This window comes from Pelophylax lessonae (genome assembly GCF_965119305.1).
Source record: "Pelophylax lessonae genome assembly, chromosome: 4".
Classification (NCBI taxonomy): Eukaryota; Metazoa; Chordata; class Amphibia; order Anura; family Ranidae; genus Pelophylax; species Pelophylax lessonae.
The window spans coordinates 556,330,717-556,351,956 of record NC_138771.1 but is presented as its reverse complement, the minus strand read 5'-3'; the positions used below and the strand labels follow the sequence as shown (position 1 = coordinate 556,351,956).

The 21,240-nt window shown below is 42.6% G+C and overlaps 1 protein-coding gene across 1 annotated transcript in view; it reads right to left on the bottom strand.

The window, feature by feature from the left end:
• Positions 1 to 21,240, bottom strand: part of IDO2 (indoleamine 2,3-dioxygenase 2) — a 91,025-nt gene that overhangs the window by 56,427 nt on the left and 13,358 nt on the right. The window contains exon 3 of the mRNA XM_082256022.1: positions 14,910 to 15,029. Coding sequence (XP_082112148.1) covers positions 14,910 to 15,029 — 120 coding nt within the window. The remainder of the gene's footprint in view (positions 1 to 14,909; positions 15,030 to 21,240) is intronic.

Here is a 21,240-nt window from a genome sequence, read left to right as displayed (position 1 = left end):
TTGTTGCCAGCGGTTATGACATTAATGGCTGTGTGTTGAGTTATTTTGAGGGGACAGCAAATTTACACTGTTATACAAGCTGTACACTCACTACTTTACATTGTAGCAAAGTGTAATTTCTTCAATGTTGTCATATGAAAAGATATAATAAAATATTTACAAAAATTTGAGGGGTGTACTCACTTTTGCGAGATACTGTATAAGGAAAATATAAGGCCTTTTTAGTCAGTAACATTAGCTATTAGATCAATAATGGGGTGTCTATCTGTTTGAGAGATATGGAGCTAGCCTGAATAGAAAGTGCGTGGCAAAACTGGAGGTATTGAAAAAAGCTGGAGGAAGGGATACCAAACTCATCCTGTAAATCTTTATAGCATTTAAGATGGTCAAGAGTATTCAGTTGGTAGAGAAACAGATACCTCAATTATACCAGCCAGTGAATCCCTGCAGCTTTCCAAGTTCCTCCAACCTTCCCCGCTCCCAAATTGGATGAAACAAAAAAAAACATTATATCCTATAATCCTGTGCATTTCATCCCAAACCTTAGTCATAAGGATTAGAGTTGGGTATTGACATCCAGTCTAAAACCTTCTGCCTCCAGTTGTGCTAACAGGTGATATTTAGTAGGTCTGGACAATAAAATAGCTTGAATGGGATTGTGGATATCAATAGTTCCCCAGCAAGAAAAATGTTGCAACTGGGATGACCAAAAAAAAATTCTAGCAGAAAGGACAGCCAAACTAATGTGAATTGATGTACCAGTAGTCATACGTTTTTACTTATGTAGCTCCCTGTGCTAGCTAGGCTAAATTTTGTTTTTGGCTCTGCAGCAATCTATTTTTTATGCCTGGTCAAGTTTCACTAAGTTTGGTAGTTGATTGCTCCCCTGAAAAAAGCTTCAAGAAATAGAGTGGGAGCATCAGCCACTGAAGTTATGAATATTTATCTGATGTCAGCTTACTCCTGGGTGCAGGCACCTAGAAGCTGGTTGGGGAGAAGAAAACAGTTTGGGAGGCTTGTTCAGAGTATCTTCTTCTGAGGCTGCTGCCCTTGGAAAGCAGACTGTGTACTGAAGAGCTGTTAGGCCTCAGTATGTGGAAGGCCTGCAGGAACACTACCTCAGGGAACTGGGCTAGAGGAGGACCATTTTGTGACCAAAGGGTGTCATACAGAAGTTGTGTGGACGACAGCTGTCCTCGGACATTGCGAGTAGGCCTAGGACTCCAGGTGTGCATTTACTTTGGGAGTTAAAGGAGATGTACAACCAAAGCTCGTTTGGCTGTACATCTCCTATGGATCACAGGAGTGCAGTTCATTCTGCACTCCTGTGATCCGTTTTCAGCAGAGAGTGGTCTGAAGTCCACTCTCTGCTGACGTCACAGATGTCGGTCCAGACACTGTGTCATCACGACCATAGAGTCATGGACCAACACCCAGCTCAGCCTCTCAATGAGCAGCTGGGAGCCTGAGCTGACCCTTCCCAGCTCAGCCCGCCAAGAAAGGAGAAGGGGGCGGGGCAGAGCAGAGCGCTGCTGACTGATAGTCAGCAGCTCCCAGCTTGGGGAGCGATTGGTGGTGTTCGATCGCTCGATTCTCAGTGCAGAGGCGCAGGGGGACATATGCAGCATCAGACCAATGCTGCATCCACCTAGGTAAGTATAACTGGGCAATAACATCAAATCCCATACTTCTCTTTTAATGCTTGAAGTTGCTGCAAGGACTGGGACTGCCTATACAAAGTCTCAGATTATTCAGCTATAACCTCTACCTCCAGCAAAGGCTGCTGCTATAGGAATTATGTTTGAGTAACTGTCCTCCTGTACCCGTTTTGTGTTTTGGAGTATCCTGCACCCTTATCCCTCTTTTCTGTTAATTACTGCAATAAGTCTACAAAAAAAGCATCCCCTAGACTGGGCCTGTGTTTGTCGGTGTGATTGGAACTGATATCTGGGCCTAGCATTCTCTGAACAGGTAAGGGAGACTTGGGTCATTCTTCATGGTCCCTCCAGAGGTGAGCTCTAAAAAATAAATACTGGAAACTGAATTACGAACAGTCCTTAAATGGTAATGATGCTCATAAATACAACAAAGCATCTAGGTACTTGTTGCAGCATCAGTTATTGAAGCGAGGCTGTGAAAGGGACCAGAGGTTTTTGACATAATGACTACAGCCTGACAAATCATCCCTAAACCATGGCTTGTATACCACACAAAATGAGTAACGTTTTTCAAAATAATTGTACAATAATGTAAGCTGTCATACGTCTAAGGGCTCTTTCACACGGGCGTTCAGTTTTTTTGCCCGATCAGGACCTTTTTTTTTTTTTGAAACGGACACGTCTGTCCGTTTTTCATCCCATCCGTTTGCGGATGAAAAACGGACATAATGTATGTCTATGTAAATACGGATGTCAGCGGATGACACCACTGACATCCGTTTTTGCGTCCATTCCGTTTTTTGAACGGAAGAAAAAAATAGGTTCCTCTTCCGTTCCAAAAAACTGAACTGAACGGAACGGACGAAAAACGGATGTCAGCGGATGATCATCCGCTGACATCCGTATTTACATAGATCCGCAAACGGATGGGATGAAAAACAGACATACGGAACGCCCGTGTGAAAGAGCCCTTACACGTGCATAAATAATTGTATTTCAAAGCTTCTGTTTATGTAAAACAAAATACATCAGCACAACATTACTTACCTTTGTGTCCTCCTTTTGAGGAAATCTTCCTCCTCTGAAGAAAACCCCCTCAATCCCCCAATCCCCCAATCCCCACTCACCCCCTCCCCCCCCCCCCCCCCCACACACACACACCCTCCTGCTGCTGTAATACCTTCACCTGGTTAGGTTACAATAGAACTAGGGCTGTGACAGACATTCATCAAGACTGCCCAACTATGCCTGCCATTTCCTCCCAGCTCCTCCATTCATAAATGCCACTACTGCAGTTTCCATGATTAAAACTATGAATGGAAGGCAGCTTGATGATTCATAGGTCCACCCCTTCATTCATAGATCACACTTCATTCAAAAAAGCTGTAGTAACATAATCCCTGTGTCTAAGGGGGTTTACAGACATTACAATCTGATTGTGCAGCAATTGCACAATTTCCTTTAGATGTGGCCTGCCTTAACAGTTTGTCCAATTTAAATCCCAACAGGTAATCCCTTGTACTACAAATTGGCCAAAAAATTATTATTATTATTATTATATAGGATTTATATAGCGCTGACAGTTTACGCAGCGCTTTACAACTTAAGGGTAGACAGTACAAATACAATACACTTTATTACAGTAGGAATCAGAGGGCCCTGCTTGTTAGAGTTTACAATGTAAAGAAGGGTACACACTAGTAGAAAATCTGCCGAAAATTCCCGCCCGATGTGAAATTGTCCGATTTTCGCCTAGTGTGTACTCAACTTTCAGCAGCCGATGCCGACATTTTCAACAAAAAAAAACGGAGGGACAAACACCAAATTTTTTATCGTCCATCCCCAGACGACCGATTTTCGTTTAATGTGTATGCAGTACGTCCGTGAAAGATACGAAAGACCACTCATGATCTGAAGTTGCTGACAACCCGGAAGTCTAGGAACAAATGTGACAAAAAAAAAGAAAAATCGGACGAGAAATTTTGTGAACATTTATGCACTGTTGACTAAAAACGGTAATGAACGCTGAGAAGACAGAGAAAAATTGGAGGATATTTAGTCCGATTTTCGTCAAGTGTGTACGGCCCTTAAGAGATAAATAAGAAATGATGTAGCTGGATTGTAGCATGTACCCAAACCTAAGCTCGTTATAAACAATAGCGGTAGGTCAGATTGTCACAGAAGTACTATAGCAAGACATCTTCAGCAACATCTATTTGGAAGTAAAAAAAACAAAAAAAAAAAACGTTGTCTAAATAGTTATCTTCAACGCAGCCAGTCACCCAGTGAGATCAGCCAGACACCTTTTGGTGCCAATAGAAATGGAAGGAGTCACCCAATGTAGCCAAAATTTGGCAGGTATTCATGTCTTTGGGCACTTTATTCCTTATTATGAAGCCCCTATCCAGGTAAAGTAATTTATCCATATAAATAAATTGTGATTGGCTGTATTAATCATGCCTTTGTCAGTAGCCTCCACCTGAAAAACCACTCCTGTTTTGGAGGTCGTCTCATTTGTGCCCATCTAGTGCACCTGTTGTTAATTTCATTACCACCAAAGCAACTGAAACTGATTAACAACCCTCTCTGCTACTTAACTGACCAGATCAATATCCCAGGAGTTTCATTAACTTGATGCTACACTCTGATTAAAAAGTGTTTCTTTAATTTTTTTTGAGGAGTGTAATTGAAGTAAAAGAAAAACATTGGGGTAGAGTGGGGTAAGGTTATAGCCCTTGTCAAAAGTCTGTTTGCAATCAGTGTCCCATTAGGTTGATTTCCCCCTTTACACCTTGTCATATAGCCAAACAAGTATTGAAAAAAAATCCCTCCAAAGCAAGTTGGTGGTCACCAGCATCACCAGAAATAGGGTCCCTATTGGAAGATTTCCTCTTGTGATAATGGTAAATAGGACAATAAGAGAGGGTGAATCTCCCCAGTGGGTGCACAGAAAGTAAGAAAACGGTTGTTCTAATCCCTCCCCTGCTTGGAGGAGAGATGTTTTTGGCCAGCAGACCCTCTCAGGCTGGCTGTCTGAAGAGGGGGACCATGCAACTGGACCAAGGCTTGGTTTCAGGATTAGTTTGTGTGATATGGGGATGAAAGTACAAGGGAAGAACACCAGATGTCTCGAGGAGCCAGAGAAGCTGAAATCGGAAGCTTGGAATTTAATGGAGTATGGAGTTTTCTCCCCAGGGAGTTGTCTGCAGAAGGGGCAAGTGCCTTACAGTCAGGAGCCACATTTTTCAGTGTCCCAAGTCAGCTTTTAGGTAAATACTTTCAATCCCCTTTTTCCGAGGCTTCTTATCCATGGGTGTCCTGTGCCCCTACCCTTTCTCTTCCTGGAGTATTGAGTGAGTAAATAAACCCTGTTTTTCTTCTAAAAATGACTGGTGCTCATCTGTACATATTGCTCCACTATTGTCAAGGCCTGGTGTGGAATGCTAGCCTACCCTGTCCCTGGCATCCTACTTCCCTTTGGGGCTCCAGAAGTATTTATGTTCTCTGATATTCTTACCAAAGACAAACTGAAAGGTAATTGGCTTGTATTCAGAATTTCCTTACCATGTACATGGCGGTTGAAGATGTAATACTCTCTCAGTAAACATTCCAGAGTGCTGAGCTGCCTACTAGAATCAGGTCAATGAAACGGAACCAACTCAGCTTTATGTCAAGTGATGTCACTGTCATAAATGCGCTGCATAAATGTCAGCTTTACAGAAAGACAGATATTTTACTTCCTGACAATTTCATTTTCTGCACACATTAAATTCTGCATTTTGTTAGAAATTACTGTTAACTACGGTTGCCGATACAGTTCTTTTATCAGCGAGTATGAGTACCGATACTTTCTGTCAAGTACTCACCGATACCGAGTACCGTCACCTTTGCAGTTCGATTTGAGCCCATAAAAAATGAATGGGCTCAAACCGCACTTCAAAGAATTGCATGCAATTTAACCAATTAAGGAGCAGGCCTATTTCTGACACTTGTTGTTTACAAGTTAAAATCAGTATTTTTTGCTAGAAAATTACTTTGAACCCCCAAACATTATATATATATATATATATATATATATATATATATATATTTTTAGCAGAGATACTAGAGAATAAAATGGAGATCTTTGCAATACTTTGTCACACCGTATTTACGCAGCGGTCTTACAAATGCAATTTTTTGGGATAAAAATATACTTTTTTGAATTAAAAAATAAGAAAACAGTAAAGTTAGCCCAATTTTTTTCTATAATGTGAAAGATGATAATTAAAGAGACGTAAATACACGGTGGGCGGTCCACAAGTGGTTAAAAAGGAATGCGGTGCAATTCCTGTCCGAATCATGTGCGATTTCCCCTACTACTCCTGGGTGTGTGAACCCAGTATAGAAAGGGAAACGCCATCCAGTGCAGCAATGGGTGGTTTATTAAAAATGTTATAACTCATATTAAAAAGCACTTATCTCTTCAAATCCAAATCAGTGTCCCTGTCCCGCTGATGTGCTCACAGCTAGGGCTGGAGGAGAAGTTCAAGGACCCCTGTGGGTATAGGGTGGAAGTGATGTCAGCTTGGGGGTAGACTGCCTAGACATCCCCTCCGGCCCTTTGAGCACCTCCAGCGGCCGTAGTTATCTATCATCGGCGTAATAGGGAAACTACATAGATTTGGATTTGACGAGATATGTACTTTCATGCGAGTTGTTATAACATTTTTAATAAACTGCCCATTGCTGCACTTCCCTTTCTATACTGGGTTTGCACACAAAGGAGTGGTGGGGGAAATTGCATTCGGACAGGAATCACACCCCATGTGATTCTTCGCAGTGTAATTTGAGCCCATTCATTTTGTATTGACACAAATCGCACCGCAAAGGTATTGGTTTCGAGTATCAGGAGCATTTGCACGAGTAGAAGTATTTGTGCAAATACTCAGTATCGGCAGCAATACTGGTATCAGTGCAATCCTACTGTAAACCTCCAAACACATACATATTTTCTGAAACAAAGACACTGGAGAGTAAAATAGTGGAAGTTGCACTTTTTATTTGACACGATATGTACGCAGGTAATTATCAAATTCATATCTTCAGGAAAAATACACTAAAATTGTCCCAAAATATGTTGGTACTCAAATTTACATTTTTTCCATTTTGTTATAAATTTAACACTTTTTACATTTTTTTCTTTAACCACTTTAACCCCGGAGGATTTGGCTGCTCAATGACCAGGCCCTATTTTGCGATTCGGCACTGGATGACTTTAACGGACAATTGCGCGGTCGTACGACGCTTTACCCAAACAAAATTGATGTCCTTTTTCCCCCCACAAACAGAGCTTTCTTTTGGTGGTATTTGATCACCTGTGTGATTTTTATTTTTTGCGCTATAAACAAAAAAATAGCGACAATTTTGAAAAAAAAATCAATATTTTTCACATTTTTTTTATATGAAATTCTAAAAAAAAAATGTAAAAATCCAAATTTTTTAACATTTTAGGCCAATTTGTTTTGTGCTACATATTTTTGGTAAAAAAAAATCGCAATAAACGGATTTTGATTGGTTTGCGCAAAAGTTATTGCGTCTACTAACTACAGGAAAGATTTATGTCATTTTTATTGTTTTTTTTTTTACTAGTTATGGCGGCGATCTGCGATTTTCTTTGCCGGACTGCGACATTGCGGCAGACAGATTGGACTCCTAACTGACATTTTTGACACTTTTAGGGGTACCAGTGACATTACTACAGTATCAGTGCTAAAAATATGCACTGTTACTGTAAAAATGACACTGGAAGGGAAGGGGTTTACTGTACTGGTGATCAAGGGGTTAAATGTGTCCCTAGGGGCGTGATTCTAACTGTCAGGGGGCGTGGCTTGTGAAGTAATCACAGAGACATGCAATCCTATATAGCAGGATCACATAGCCTCTGTGATCACTTCAGGGAGAATGACAGACGGCTGTGTTTACATCAGCCGTCTGTCCTTCTCTCTTTGCTGTGGGAGATCGCGAGTGGCCGGCGGCCATCGGAGCCACCGGTCAAAAGCGCTGGCTCCCCAGCTAACAAACGGGCGAGCGATGTAGTACTATGTCACTTTGCCCAGGAGCGCCTGACAGCCGCAATTAATGTGCTGTAGGCGGGGCGGAAGTGGTTAAAGGGTAACTCCACTTTCATGGGGAAAAAAATAGCAACTAAAGAAAAAACAATATAGCATATACAATTGCAACACAAATCATATTGTACTTGAATGTTATTAAAAATTACCTTTCCTTTTAAATCAGCAGCTGTTGTAATGTTCTGAAAATGCAATGCAATATGGCAACCTGGAGATGTTCTGTACACAGAATGTATACTGACCAAACCCCAGAAACATCATTTCCTGCTTGTGTGATTGGCTCACCAATTTTCCCAGAAGTCTGCCTAAGATACAAGTCAGATTTCTGGCATCCCCTGCAACAAAAATATCATTTTTGGTGAGATACTCCCTATAGGAACACGTCTAAAGGGGTGCAGGCCCAGCAGCTTTCCTCAGGGCTCTGCAGATGCCGCAGCTGCCGCAGCTGCCGCAGCTGATAGATAATTATGAAACCACTCCCATTAAACCCACTCAGCTCAGAGGCACAGAGCAACAAACAGTGATTTCTTCAGGAATCTGCAACAAAGTTTGTTAAAATCCCTGCAATGTACAGAGATCACCCAGAGGGAAATGTTTTTTCTCAACAAAAGTGGAGTTACGCTTTAACTTAATTGCCATCATAAGAGAAGCCAACAAGTCTTTTGACAGCTTTAAAAACTGAATACCAAATCCATGGCTGCAGTAGCAGCCATCAGCTTACTTTAACCTAGGGGGGCTGAAACTTTTGAAGAGCGAGGGCCGCTTAAAGGATAGGTTTACCTTTACAGAGGTAGAACCCACCTATGTAGGTGCTAGGTAAAACATATATGTGACCCTGTTCTACTTATCAGGAGAGTCTGATCTGTCAGTTAGCCTGTCACATATTTCCAGGTGTGTTCTGTTGAGTCTCCCCAATGTATCCAATGAGGGACCTTGTTGGACAGTGGAGGAAACCTAGCAAATAGCACACGAGGGTTTATGACTGTCCCAGTGGGTGGGCATTGCTGCAATGCATCCTGGGATTGGAAATAAATCTGGAGGGAGCATGTGACAGGGTGTCTTTGGGTGGGAAGCCAGGTCCCAAGTGGAGGGTGACGGCTGTCTCTCCTCCTGTTGCTGAGGAAGGTGGTCCAGACAGTCGGCCTAGGGACCAGCGGATAAGCTGTGCTGTAGAGGATCCAGTGTGTGCTGACCAGGTGGAGCTGTAGAGCAGGATTCTTCTGGAAAACAGTATCGTGAGTACCTAAGCCTCTGTACAGGGGTCTGCCTAAGAGAGGGGACCACTCCAGATCAAGGGGATCCAAGAGCCAGCTAAACCGGAGTGTTACTGTAAAAGGGGGTGCCAAGTTGTAAAGCCCTGAAGATTAGGGGGTAAAGGTGGTGCCAGGAAGGGCCCTTAAAGTTACTCAGTAGTGCAGTCTACTTTTAAGTACAGTTACAGTGCCTTGCAAAAGTATTCGGCCCCCTTGAACATTTTGCCACATTTCAGGCTTCAAACATAAAGATATAAAACTGTAATTTTTTGTGAAGAATCAACAACAAGTGGGACACAATCATGAAGTGGAACGAAATTTATTGGATATTTCAAACTTTGTTAACAAATAAAAAAACGGAAAATTGGGCGTGCAAAATTATTCAGTCCCTTTACTTTCAGTGCAGCAAACACTCTCCAGAAGTTCAGTGAGGATCTCTGAATGATCCAATGTTGACCTAAATGACTAATATTGATAAATAGAATCCACCTGTGTGTAATCAAGTCTCTGTATAAATGCACCTGCACTGTGATAGTCTCAGAGGTCAGTTTAAAGCGCAGAGAGCATCATGAAGAACAAAGAACGCACAAGGCAGGTCCGAGATACTGTTGTGGAGAAGTTTAAAGCCGGATTTGGATACAAAAAGATTTCCCAAGCTTTAAACATCCCAAGGAGCACTGTGCAAGCGATAATATTGAAATGGAAGGAGTATCAGACCACTGCAAATCTACGAAGACCTGGCCGTCCCTCTAAACTTTCAGCTCATACAAGGAGAAGACTGATCAGAGATGCAGCCAAGAGGCCCATGATCACTCTGGATGAACTGCAGAGATCTACAGCTGAGGTGGGAGACTGTCCATAGAACAACAATCAGTCGTATACTGCACAAATCTGGCCTTTATGGAAGAGTGGCAAGAAGAAAGCCATTTCTTAAAGATATCCATAAAAAGTGTCGTTTAGAGTTTGCCACAAGCCACCTGGGAGACACACCAAACATGTGGAAGAAGGTGCTCTGGTCAGATGAAACAATGCAAAACGTTATGTTTGGCGTAAAAGCAACACAGCTCATCACCCTGAACACACCATCCCTACTGTCAAACATGGTGGTGGTGGTGGCAGCATCATGGTTTGGGCCTGCTTTTCTTCAGCAGGGACAGGGAAAATGGTTAAAATTGATGGGAAGATTGATGGAGCCATATACAGGACCATTCTGGAAGAAAACCTGATGGAGTCTGCAAAAGACCTGAGACTGGGACGGAGATTTGTCTTCCAACAAGACAATGATCCAAAACATAAAGCAAAATCTACAATGGAATGGTTCACAAATAAACATATCCAGGTGTTAGAATGGCCAAGTCAAAGTCTAGACCTGAATCCAATCGAGAATCTGTGGAAAGAATTGAAAACTGCTGTTCACAAACGCTCTCCATCCAACCTCACTGAGCTCGAGCTGTTTTGCAAGGAGGAATGGGCAAAAATTTTCATTTGTTAAAAAAGTTTGAAATATCCAATAAATTTCGTTCCACTTCATGATTGTGTCCCACTTGTGGATTCTTCACAAAAAAATTACAGTTTTATATCTTTATGTTTGAAGCCTGAAATGTGGCAAAAGGTCGAAAAGTTCAAAGGGGGCCGAATACTTTCGCAAGGCACTGTAGGGGGAGGGGGGGGGGTCAGGAGGGTATGGTGGCCGGTACATCTGTAACATGTTACACCCTGAATATGGGTGTAACATTACTAAAGGGGAACTCATCCTTTTAGTGTAAATGAGCCCCCTATAAGGTTACTGTCACACTGATGTGCTGCAGTTTACCCGCACCATGGCTGCAGAGCAATGCACCTGTGGCTTTCCTGCGGGATAGGTGCACTAAGCCATAGACTTCTATTACATCTTGCGGGTGTGATGCACTTTCTGAAAGAGCACCACAACTGCATTCAGGAGTTTTGGTGTGCTCTCAGAAAGCACACCAAACCTGCAGGATATAATAAAAGTGTATGGCTCAGTGCAGCTATCCCGCAGGAAAGCCGCATGTGCAGATCAGTGTGAAATCAGTCTAATAACCCTTTTTTTATAAGTGCTAATATGCCCATTGCAAAAGTGCAGTGTAGGTGATGTTTAATACACTGAACCTTTCCTCTTCTAGCTTCTGCTGGCATCTCTCTCCAGGCTGCTAGAAAGGTCCCAGGCGATGTGCACTTGGTATCGCTCTTCCTGGGACAGGAGCAAGCTCTACAGAGGAAGTATCCATGTATGCGACTCCTGCTCCCTTCGTGGCTCCTTGCTTCCTCTGCTGGTGATTTTGGCTCACTGCACACTGATGCTCTGAATGGCGAGTCAGCAACCTGTTAATTGTGATCTGAGCCTGCCGACCCGCCATCTTAAAGCATGGGCATGCGCTTCCCTGGTTTGAAGTCGCAGGCCACATCAGAGGGCTCGGGTTGAGCATCCCTGCTTTAACCCCTTGATGGTTGCCTACGTTTTTTTGGTTTGGACAAAGTATTGAAGCCAGAGACAGCCAGCTAATTAGAATTTAAAGGAGGTCAGCATTGGTAGCCTTCTGTATTTTTCTCATGACAGATTTAGTTAAAAAAAATAAAAATTTGACCACATACTATCAACAACCCCAAAAAACTTGCAAAAATGGCTTAATTAGGCTGATCAGTGTTCCCTGTGTAGCAGGATTCCCAGCCGTTTTGCTGGATATGGGTCCGCCTGGGTTACCGCTAGCAACAACAGCACATTTAAGCATGTTCTCCAAGTGTGAGCACTGAGACAATGACCAGTCCAGTATCTTTGGGTTTTTGTATTTATTGAGAACTTGGATGGGAGAAGGGAATGAGTGGGATACTCCTTTGGCTCAACTCTGCACATATTGCTAGGGACAACTGAAAAATGCTGAGTGACGCTGGCTAGATGCCGGTCAACGCCGGTTGACGCTGGTTAACGCTGGCTTGCTGCCTGTTAACTCCAAACTGACTTTGGACTGCTTTCTTGCATAAAGGAGTCCCCTTTGAGCTCCCTTAAGCACTCCTTGCTGAGGTAGCTACTTGTACTACTGCTGCTGTTGAACACTTCAAGGCCCACATTGGCGCCCCCTTTCACTAACTTATCTTCAGGGCTTAGACTCTGGCACCCCCATTTCTAAGCCTTCCTCTACTGGTTAGCTGGCTCCCGGAACCCGCTGACCTTCTGGAGTGGTCCCCTCTCCTAGGCAGACCCCTGGGCAGTTTTGAGTACTCACAATACTGTTTTTCCTGGAAACTTCTGCCCAGCAGCTCCACTCGGTCCACAGCACACTGGATCCCTCTCTGCAGCTCAGCTCAACCTTCGTCCGCTAGGCCGACTGCCCAGGACACCCTCACTAGCGCTGACAGGAGGAGAGACAGCCGTCACCCTCCTCCTGGGGCTCTGCTTCCCACCAAAGACGCTCTGTCATGTGCTCCCCTCAGACTTATACCCCATCCCAGGGTGCATTGCGGCAGGTTCCACCAACTGAGAATAATATAAGCCCTGGTCTGCTATTGGTCAGGTTTCCTCCACTGCCCAACAAGTCCCCTCATTGGATACAGTGGGGAGACTGTCCAAGCTCAACAGGCACACCTGGAAGCACATGACAGCCTAGCTAAATGATCAGGCACCCCTGATAAGCAGACAGGGCCACATTATGCTCTTTCCTAGCACCTACCTAGGAGGGTGCTACACCTGTATAGCTTACGGATCAAATGTTTGCAGCTAAACCTCCTCTCCCTCCCGCCAGCATTCAGCTGCCACAGGAAAAAATACAGGGGATCAGATCCAGTAAATGCCAGCCCTGCCACCCACCCTGTTCAGGTTCCTCTTTATTCTGCTGCTGTCCTTCCCCCTCCCAGCACTGTTGGCTTCCCCTCCTCTAATCTCCCACTGCTTGCTGCAACAGATCTTCAGGATAGAGAGTGGAGGAAGGGCCAGGAAATATGCCATTTACCAGCTCCTTCCATTTCTGAAAGAACAAAGCAAGGAATCGTTAATGAATATAACTTAAGCATAGTAAACAGTGTTTGCTATGCTTCAGTTTGTGAAAGAACAGGAAGTCACACTGTACAAAGCACTTTCTGTTCATTCATTCTGTGCAGCTGAGACTGCAGAGATGGAGATTGTAGACTGTGTTCTCTCTTTCTCCAAAGTGAGACATCTGACGTATGTTTAGAGCCCTGATATTTCACCAAAGCCTCCCAACTAGGGTTGCCACCTCATCCCTTTAAACCAGGACACACAATAATTACACAGGTTCTGTGGCTGATTAAGGTGGTAATTAAACTCACTTAGGTTCTGAGGCTAATATAATACACATAAGGCCCGTCGGTCCGTTCTCATCCGATCCCATCCGATCCGGTTTCCATCCGTCCAGATTTGACGGATCGGATGTCAGCGGACATGTCTCCGCTGACATCTGATGCCCCAAAGGGATGCATGGGGGGACCGTTCAGATCCGCCAAAAAAACAGACAGGCGGATCTGAACGGTCCGCCTGTGTGAAAGAGCCCTTAGGCACTAAGTGAGTTTAATTACCACCTTAATCAGCCTCAGAACCTGTGTAATTATTGTGTGTCCTGGTTTAAAGGGATGAGGTGGCAACCCTACTCCCAACAGGGGTGCTAAAAAAGAAAAATTTAAAAAATAATAAAAAATAAATTTATAAAAGTACTGACACTGTCCACTGCTCTACTGACTGACATTCTCCACTTTTTTAAGGTAGGCTAAGTTTATATTTTTACAGTGACATTTGTTTCATTATATTTTCTAAGTTTTCCTTACTGCTTAGTTAGGTATTGCTAGGTATTACTTTTCTTTAACCACTTGCCGACTACCTAACGACTATCTACGTCTGCAGTCAGCCCCTCACAGGCAAAGTGACGTAGATCTACATCGCTAGCCTGTGAGGGTCTAGGGAGTGAGCGCGCGCCGCCGGAGGCGCGCTCCCGCTCCTGCGTGGTCACGGACCCCCCCCCCCCCGCGCGTGTGACCGGCGGACCCGATGTCCGCCGGTCACTCTGCGATCGCCGCTGCAGAGGGAGAAAGTCAGGCGGCTAATGTAAACAAGCTGCCTGTCATTCTCCCCTGTGTAGAAACTGTGTAGAATCACGCCCCTAGGGACACACACAGCCCCTCCCTCTCAAATAAAGTTAACCCCTTCACTACCAGTGTAATTTTACAGTAACAGTGCATATGTATAGCACTGATTACTGTAGAAATGTCACTGGTAACCCCAAAAGTGTCAAAAATGTCAGTCAAGGGTCCGATCTGTCCGCCGCAATGTCGCAGTACCGCAAAAAAATCGCAGATCGCCGCCATTACGCGTTAAAAAAAAACAACAAAAAAGACAAAAATCTTTCCCTTTGTTAGTAAACGCGATAACTTTTGCGCAAACCAATCAAAATACGCTTTTTGCGATTTTTTTTACCAAACATTGGTAGCATAAAACAAATTGGCCGAAAATGTTAAAAAATTTTGATTTTTACATTTTTTTATTCGGGAATTTCATATAAAAAATGTGAAAAATATTGTTATTTTTGCAAAATTGACGCTCCTTTTTTGTTTATAGCGCATGATCAAAAAATCGCACAGGTGATCAAATACCACCAAAAGAAAGCTCTGTTTGTGGGAAAAAAAAGGACGTCAATTTCGTTTGGGTACAGCATCGCACGACCGCGCAATTGTCCGTTAAAGTCACTCAGTGCCGAATCGCAAAATACCCCCTGGTCAGGAAGGGGGTAAAATCTTCCGGGGCTTAAGTGGTTAAAAAATAAATAAAAGTGTCGAAACCTGGTGATCTTTGATCTCTTTCATGTTGTTCAGATAGATCTCCACCTCTCAAACGTTACCTACCCCTGCTGTAGACAGACACTTACCTTAACTGCTCCAGTCTCTCCATTCTGCCAGACATAAGCCATGACCATATGACTAAGGACTGTCCTGGCCAGACGCTTCTGCCGGTGTCCTTTCAGTTGCTTTATGTCTAACTCAGGCATCTACAAGGCAAGAAGGGAAAACTAATGTTACTATATCTAGATTAATTGATATCTAACACTATTGTAGAAATAATAATACAAAATGGAACTGGTGAAACATCAGAGGAACATACAGTATTTAGCTGTCCACTTCGTATTATACTCACCAAGTAAGTGGTTAGCACTTAAGCCTAGCAGCAATGGGGTTGTTGGTTCAAATCCCAACTATGGCGCTACCTGCATTGAGCTTGCATGTTCTCCCTGTGGTTACGTGGGTTTCTCCTCTGGGAACTCCGGTTTCCTCCCACACTCCAAAGACATGATAGTAGGTTAGCTGGCTCCTGTCTAAGTTGGCCCCAGTGTGTGTATGATTGAATGTGAGTTAGGGACCTTAGATTATCAGATCCTTGAGAGCAGGCACTGATGTGAATGTACAATTGGTATGTGTATATCTCTATTTAAATTTAAGGCGCTATAAAAAAAAAACCTGTAATAATTTAGTAAGTGTTGCCTACAGCAGGCAATCAGTTATTCTCAGTTGTTTGTACAAATCAGGACACAGTAAGCTAGGAAGGTTTAAAAAATGTAAACTTGAGAACCGGTAGGATTTGCATGAAACAATGCTGTGCTACCCTCTGGTGGTCAATGTTTTTAGTGCAGACAACTTAGTAAAGGCATCACATCTTCTGTATTAATGTGATTTTAAAGCTAAAATGTTTTTACCTTAATTCATTCTCCATATTAAGGTAAAATATGTTTTACAGCTTTCTGTGCTTCCTCACTTGCCTAAATACTTACCCAAGTCCTCAATCAATCCAGCACTGTGCACGGTCTCTTCTCTCTTTCCTTTCTCTCCCTCCTTTTCACAGGGATTGAGGCAGCAGCTGGAGCCATTAGTCCTGGCAGCTGTCAATCAAATGCTGTGAGGATAGAGGGGAGCAGTGGCAAGCTGCGCTGTGTGTGTGTCAATGGACCAATACAGCCTGGCTCGGGATAGAACCTGCATGTCTGCCCCATAGCAATCCCATTGCTATTGGGGCAGATGGAGAAGAAGACCTGACGGTGTCGGCGGGAGACCCTAGAAGAGGAGGCTCAGGGCTGCTCTGCAATAACATTGAAGTAAGTATAACATGTTTATTATTTTAATTTACCCATTTCAGTACCGGACACTTTCAACCCCTTCCTACCAAGGCCAATTTTTAACTTTCAGTGCTCTCACATTTTAAAAGAATTATCCAGTTATTCATCACGGTACTCAGATTCAATTTATATCTTTTTTGAGACAGATAGAGCTTTATTTTGGTTGTATTTATTCACCACTCAGTTTTTTATTTTTTGCTATATAAGCAAAAAAGTACTGAACATTTTGAAAAAAAAAATATGTTTTTCTTAGTTTCTGTTGTAAAATGTTGCAAAAAATATATTTTTTTCTATAAATTTAGGCCAAAATGTGTTATACATTATTTGGTAAAAATAAATGAAATCAGTGTTTATTATTTTGTTTTTGGGAAAGTTCTAAATATATGAAAACTGATCAGTCCTGATTATAAACTTTTATTGAAAAATATATTCAAGTACAAATAGAATAGTAAATGTAAAATTTACATAAAGGTGTTTCATCAATAAAGCATTTCAAGTAATAAGTATGTGAAAAAGCATACAAGCGATAAAAAAAAACAAAAATTAAACAAAATAGAGGATGTATATCCGTCCTTGATAGAAATATAACATTGTATGAATAATGAAATATCTAAGAGTTTGAGTGAGCAAGTTAACAGAATACGTGAGATATAATCAATAAGAAGGTTACCTCTTTCGCCTCAGTAAGAGGCGCCCAACTAGCTTAAAACCATGAATATGGTGTGATGGAAAAGAAAACTGATCAGTCCTGATGTACTGACTGACTACCTCATTTCATGAGGCCCTAAAATGCCAGGAAAGTACAAATACCCCCAAATGACCTCTTTTGAAAAAGTAGGCAGTCCAAGGTGTTTAGTAAGAATTTGGATTGTCCATTATTTTGGAAGCCAACATATTTTGGTAAGTGGCCATTCCTTTATCACATTTATTGGTGACTTTATCTGTCAGCATTTGGGAAGATTGGCTCTTTATGCATGCTGGGACTTGTGGTACTTTCCCTAAGGATAGTGTCTACTACACTACTGGAGTTTGAGTTTATTTTCTAATATATGGACACCTTTTTCAGTATATGGACACTTTTTGGATTTTCATGCACATTTTTTTTCCAATTATACATCTGTTTCACCATTTTTGTATTTTCTCACTAGTGGTATATGTTTGCATTTGTTTTTTTCTACAAGTTATGTCACTTTTACTAGCGCTGCACGCATTGTTATATTGTTACATTTAGTAAGAGGCATTGTGAGTTTTTTAAAGTTGTAATTTTTTTTTGTCACAATTTTTTGGGAAAATAAAAAAATTAAAAATGTTTATTTCCTCAAAGTTGTAATTGTAAAAAGTTATTTCTCACACAGCATAGCCATACTTTTATTTACACCCCAAACACATTTTGCTTTGACACCTGAATATGAGGATACCACACGTGTCAGACTTTTTCACACCCTAGATACATAGAGGCAGTGGTCCCCAACCCCTGGGCCGCGGACTGGTACCGGTCCATGGATCAAATAGTACCAGGCCGCCCAAGGAACATTAAATTATTTCCATTTTATTTACTGTGGTGTATTTCTCTCGGGTTTGTGCGACTTTCCATGGACGAGAGGTTAACCGGGAGCTGAGAGACGTCACCTAAAGCCGCACCAATACCGCGCATGCGCAAGATATCGTGATATTGGGGCGGTTTTAGGTGACGTCTGGAGTTGAGCAGCTGCAAGCGGCAGTGGCATTGTAGCTTTGGTAAAGAGAAGGTGTGTATCACTCTTCTCTCTGTTCACCGGTAAGCAACACACTTCGGATGTCGTTGTCTCTCATTACCCCCAGATGGAAGCGTCTCGTTGCAAAGAAACAAGCTCAGGGTTCTCATTGATTTAGTGCTGGTTCACACTTGTGCGATGTGGGAAGGCTGCGAATTCGCAGCCTGTTCCCGCATCGCATCCGCACAAGAAGCCGTTCACACTGCCATATGCGGTACGCAGGGGGTGTCAATTAAATGTTAACGACACCCCCAGTTTGATTGCATATCGCAGTGCGATCTGACAGTTCGCACAGGATCGGATCGCACAAGTGTGAACCACTGTGCGATCTGATCCTGATGCGGCTGAAAAAAAGGGTCCTGTGTGTCTTTTGTGCGGGTACAGTGCGAATTTCACCCATACAAAGTGTATGGCTGAATTTGCATCCGCCCAGGAGATCGCATGTAATGAAGGAGCAGTGCGCTCCGAATTACATGCGATCAGCGCACCCGCAGTAGTGTGAACCGGCACTTAGCGTTCTAGTGAGTTAAAATGTTAAATCACTTTATATTAATTTTTTGGTGTAACTGTATTTTATTTTGAAGTCATGTTTAAATACAATTAAATTAAAATTTTTATATCAAAACAATCTAAAATATAAACAAACAATCAACGTCCCCCCCTCAGCAGGCCCCGGTAAAATTATCAAACGTTGACCGGTCCACGGTGATAAAAAGGTTGGGGAGCACTGCATAGAGGGACCCAAAATCCAAGGAGCACATTTGGGCTTTCAATTAACATAAATTACGCATAACTATCTAACATGTTTTTTTAAGGCCCTGGAGCACCAGGACTGTAAAAACACCCCCAAAATGTCCACATTTTGGAAAGCAAAACGCCACCAGGTATTTTTATAGGAGGCATGGTGAGACTTTTGAAGATTTTATTTTTTGCCACAAGGTTTGGGAAAATGTCAAAAGAAATTGAAAGTTATTATTTTTTTATTGTTTTTTTTTTACATAAATTTGTCAATTTAAATAAAAGATATTAGAAACTAAAGATATTTCTCACACACAGCATGGGTATACTGTGTGTGAGGGATGATCGAACTTTTGAAAAGATCGGTTCGACCAGAACACACGAACTTCCCGAAAGTTCGGGTCCAGATTCCAGAACCCCATTGAAATCAATGGGACCCGAACTTTGGTAATCAAAAAACACCATTTTGAAGCCCTAAAACCCAATAAATGCCCCTAAAAAGTGCCTAGGGTTCTGGGTCATGCCCCAGGGACTATTAATCACACAAAAAAAAGTTCTTAAAAATTGTCATTTTTGATAGAGTGCTAATTATTGAAAAAGTTATTGAAAAAAAAAATGAGATTTCTTTGGACTTAGTGTCTGGGGGGTCTAAAAAGTGTACCTGAGAAGTTTCAGCTCTGTAGCATATCCAGAACCAGAAAAAAAAGATAATTTTTCTTACAATTTTTATTAGCGCAGGGATGTGGCTCCGCTCCTATCACACCTATATGTGTGTATGTGTATATATACATATATGTGTGTGTGTATATATACCCCTATACAGAAGTTCGGATGTTATGCCTGCCTCCAAAGACGCCCAAAAAATGCCCAAAAAACACCTGCAACAACACACCTGGGTGTTTTTGTTGCAGGCGTTTATTGGGCATTTTTTGGGCATCTTTGGAGGCAGGCATGACATCTGAACTTCTGTATAGGGGTATATATACACACACACACATATATCTATATATATATACACATATATTATTTGCAGGGATGTGGCTCCGCTCCTATCACACCTATATGTGTGTGTGTGTATATATATATATATATATATATATATGTGTGTGTGTGTGTGTGTGTGTGTGTGTGTGTGTATATATACCCCTATACAGAAGTTCAGATGTCATGCCTGCCTCCAAAGGCGCCCAAAAAATGCCCAATAAACGCCTGCAACAAAAACGCTCAGGTGTGTTGTTGCAGGCGTTTTTTTTTAAATGATCTTTTTCTTATGTCGGTCACCCTGACATGGAAGAGTTTGGTCACCCTGGCATAGCAGTCAGAGTCAGTTCACCCTACACTACACTACGGTCACCCTGACACTTAACACTTTCCCTACAGAAACTGGATTATTGAATCTAACTATAGTGGTATATAGTACCCTAACTACACTAGATATCCCTTTCCTCCATTGTAATAATTGCTAAATGACACTTTTGCAGCAGGAGTAACAGAACTGCTTCCACTCTCTTCCACAGCCCCTGTATTACAGTGCTAGAGATTTGGCGGGGCTATGTTATATACTGGGGGGCGTATTCACTACTGATTGGCCTCTGGACCCCCTAGTCACTCCAATCTCATTCCTAGCATCCTCCTGCCCCCTCAATTGGCTTTTACTGATGTTTCTGGTCCAGTCATGGGCTTTTAAAACCCAGTTCCTGTCCCATTGCATTTTGGTTGGTTCTGGTTGCCGAATTCCGAACTTTTTCCGCAAAACCGTTCGATCATCCCTACTCCTGAGTATGGCGTGTGTGAGATTTTTCACTTTCTGGACTGATTATATAAAAGAAATTGTATCTTGTTTATCACACAAATCAACTAATTGTATCAAAACCAATTTACTGTAATGGTCTCCTCTATACCAGTGATCAGAGAATATAGCTTGTAGCATTGTAGCATTGCCTATAGCAGTCCCAATTCATAGCCAAGCAAGCCTAACCAACTGGTACATGGCTGCCCCCGTGAATGTCATGTTCACTGACCAGGGAGTACAGGATGCTAAAGAAAAGAAGGACAAAAAAGTCCCTGTGGTTCCAGGAGGGTAGTTGTCTGCAGGGGATGGCTGGGACTGGTGTCTCACAGGAACATAGAGTCAGACATGCAGATGGGTCAGTTCAGGCCACAGACAGTGATGTTGTCAACAAACATGCAAAGGATTGGTCCAGGCAACAGGCAGACACGTGGTCAATAAACAGGCCAGGGTGAGTACAGGCGGCAGGTAGAGGAAACACTGCACTGGTGTGGCGGTGATCAGGAACATTGTTGCTTGTCTGGTGACACTGGGGACTAGTGTGGCAACAATAAGGAATACCGTTGCTGACTTACACTGGTCAGGTGACACTGGGACTAGTGTGGCAGCAATCAGGGAAATCATTGCTGGCTTACACTGGTGAGATGACACTGAGACTGGTGTGGAGGTGATTGGGGACACTGTAACTAGTGTGGTGGTGATCAGGGACAATATGACTGGTGTATCGGTGGTCAGAGACACTGTAACTGGTGTGGCAGTGATTAGGGGCAACATGACTAGTGTGGCAATGATCAGGGACAGTATGACTGAT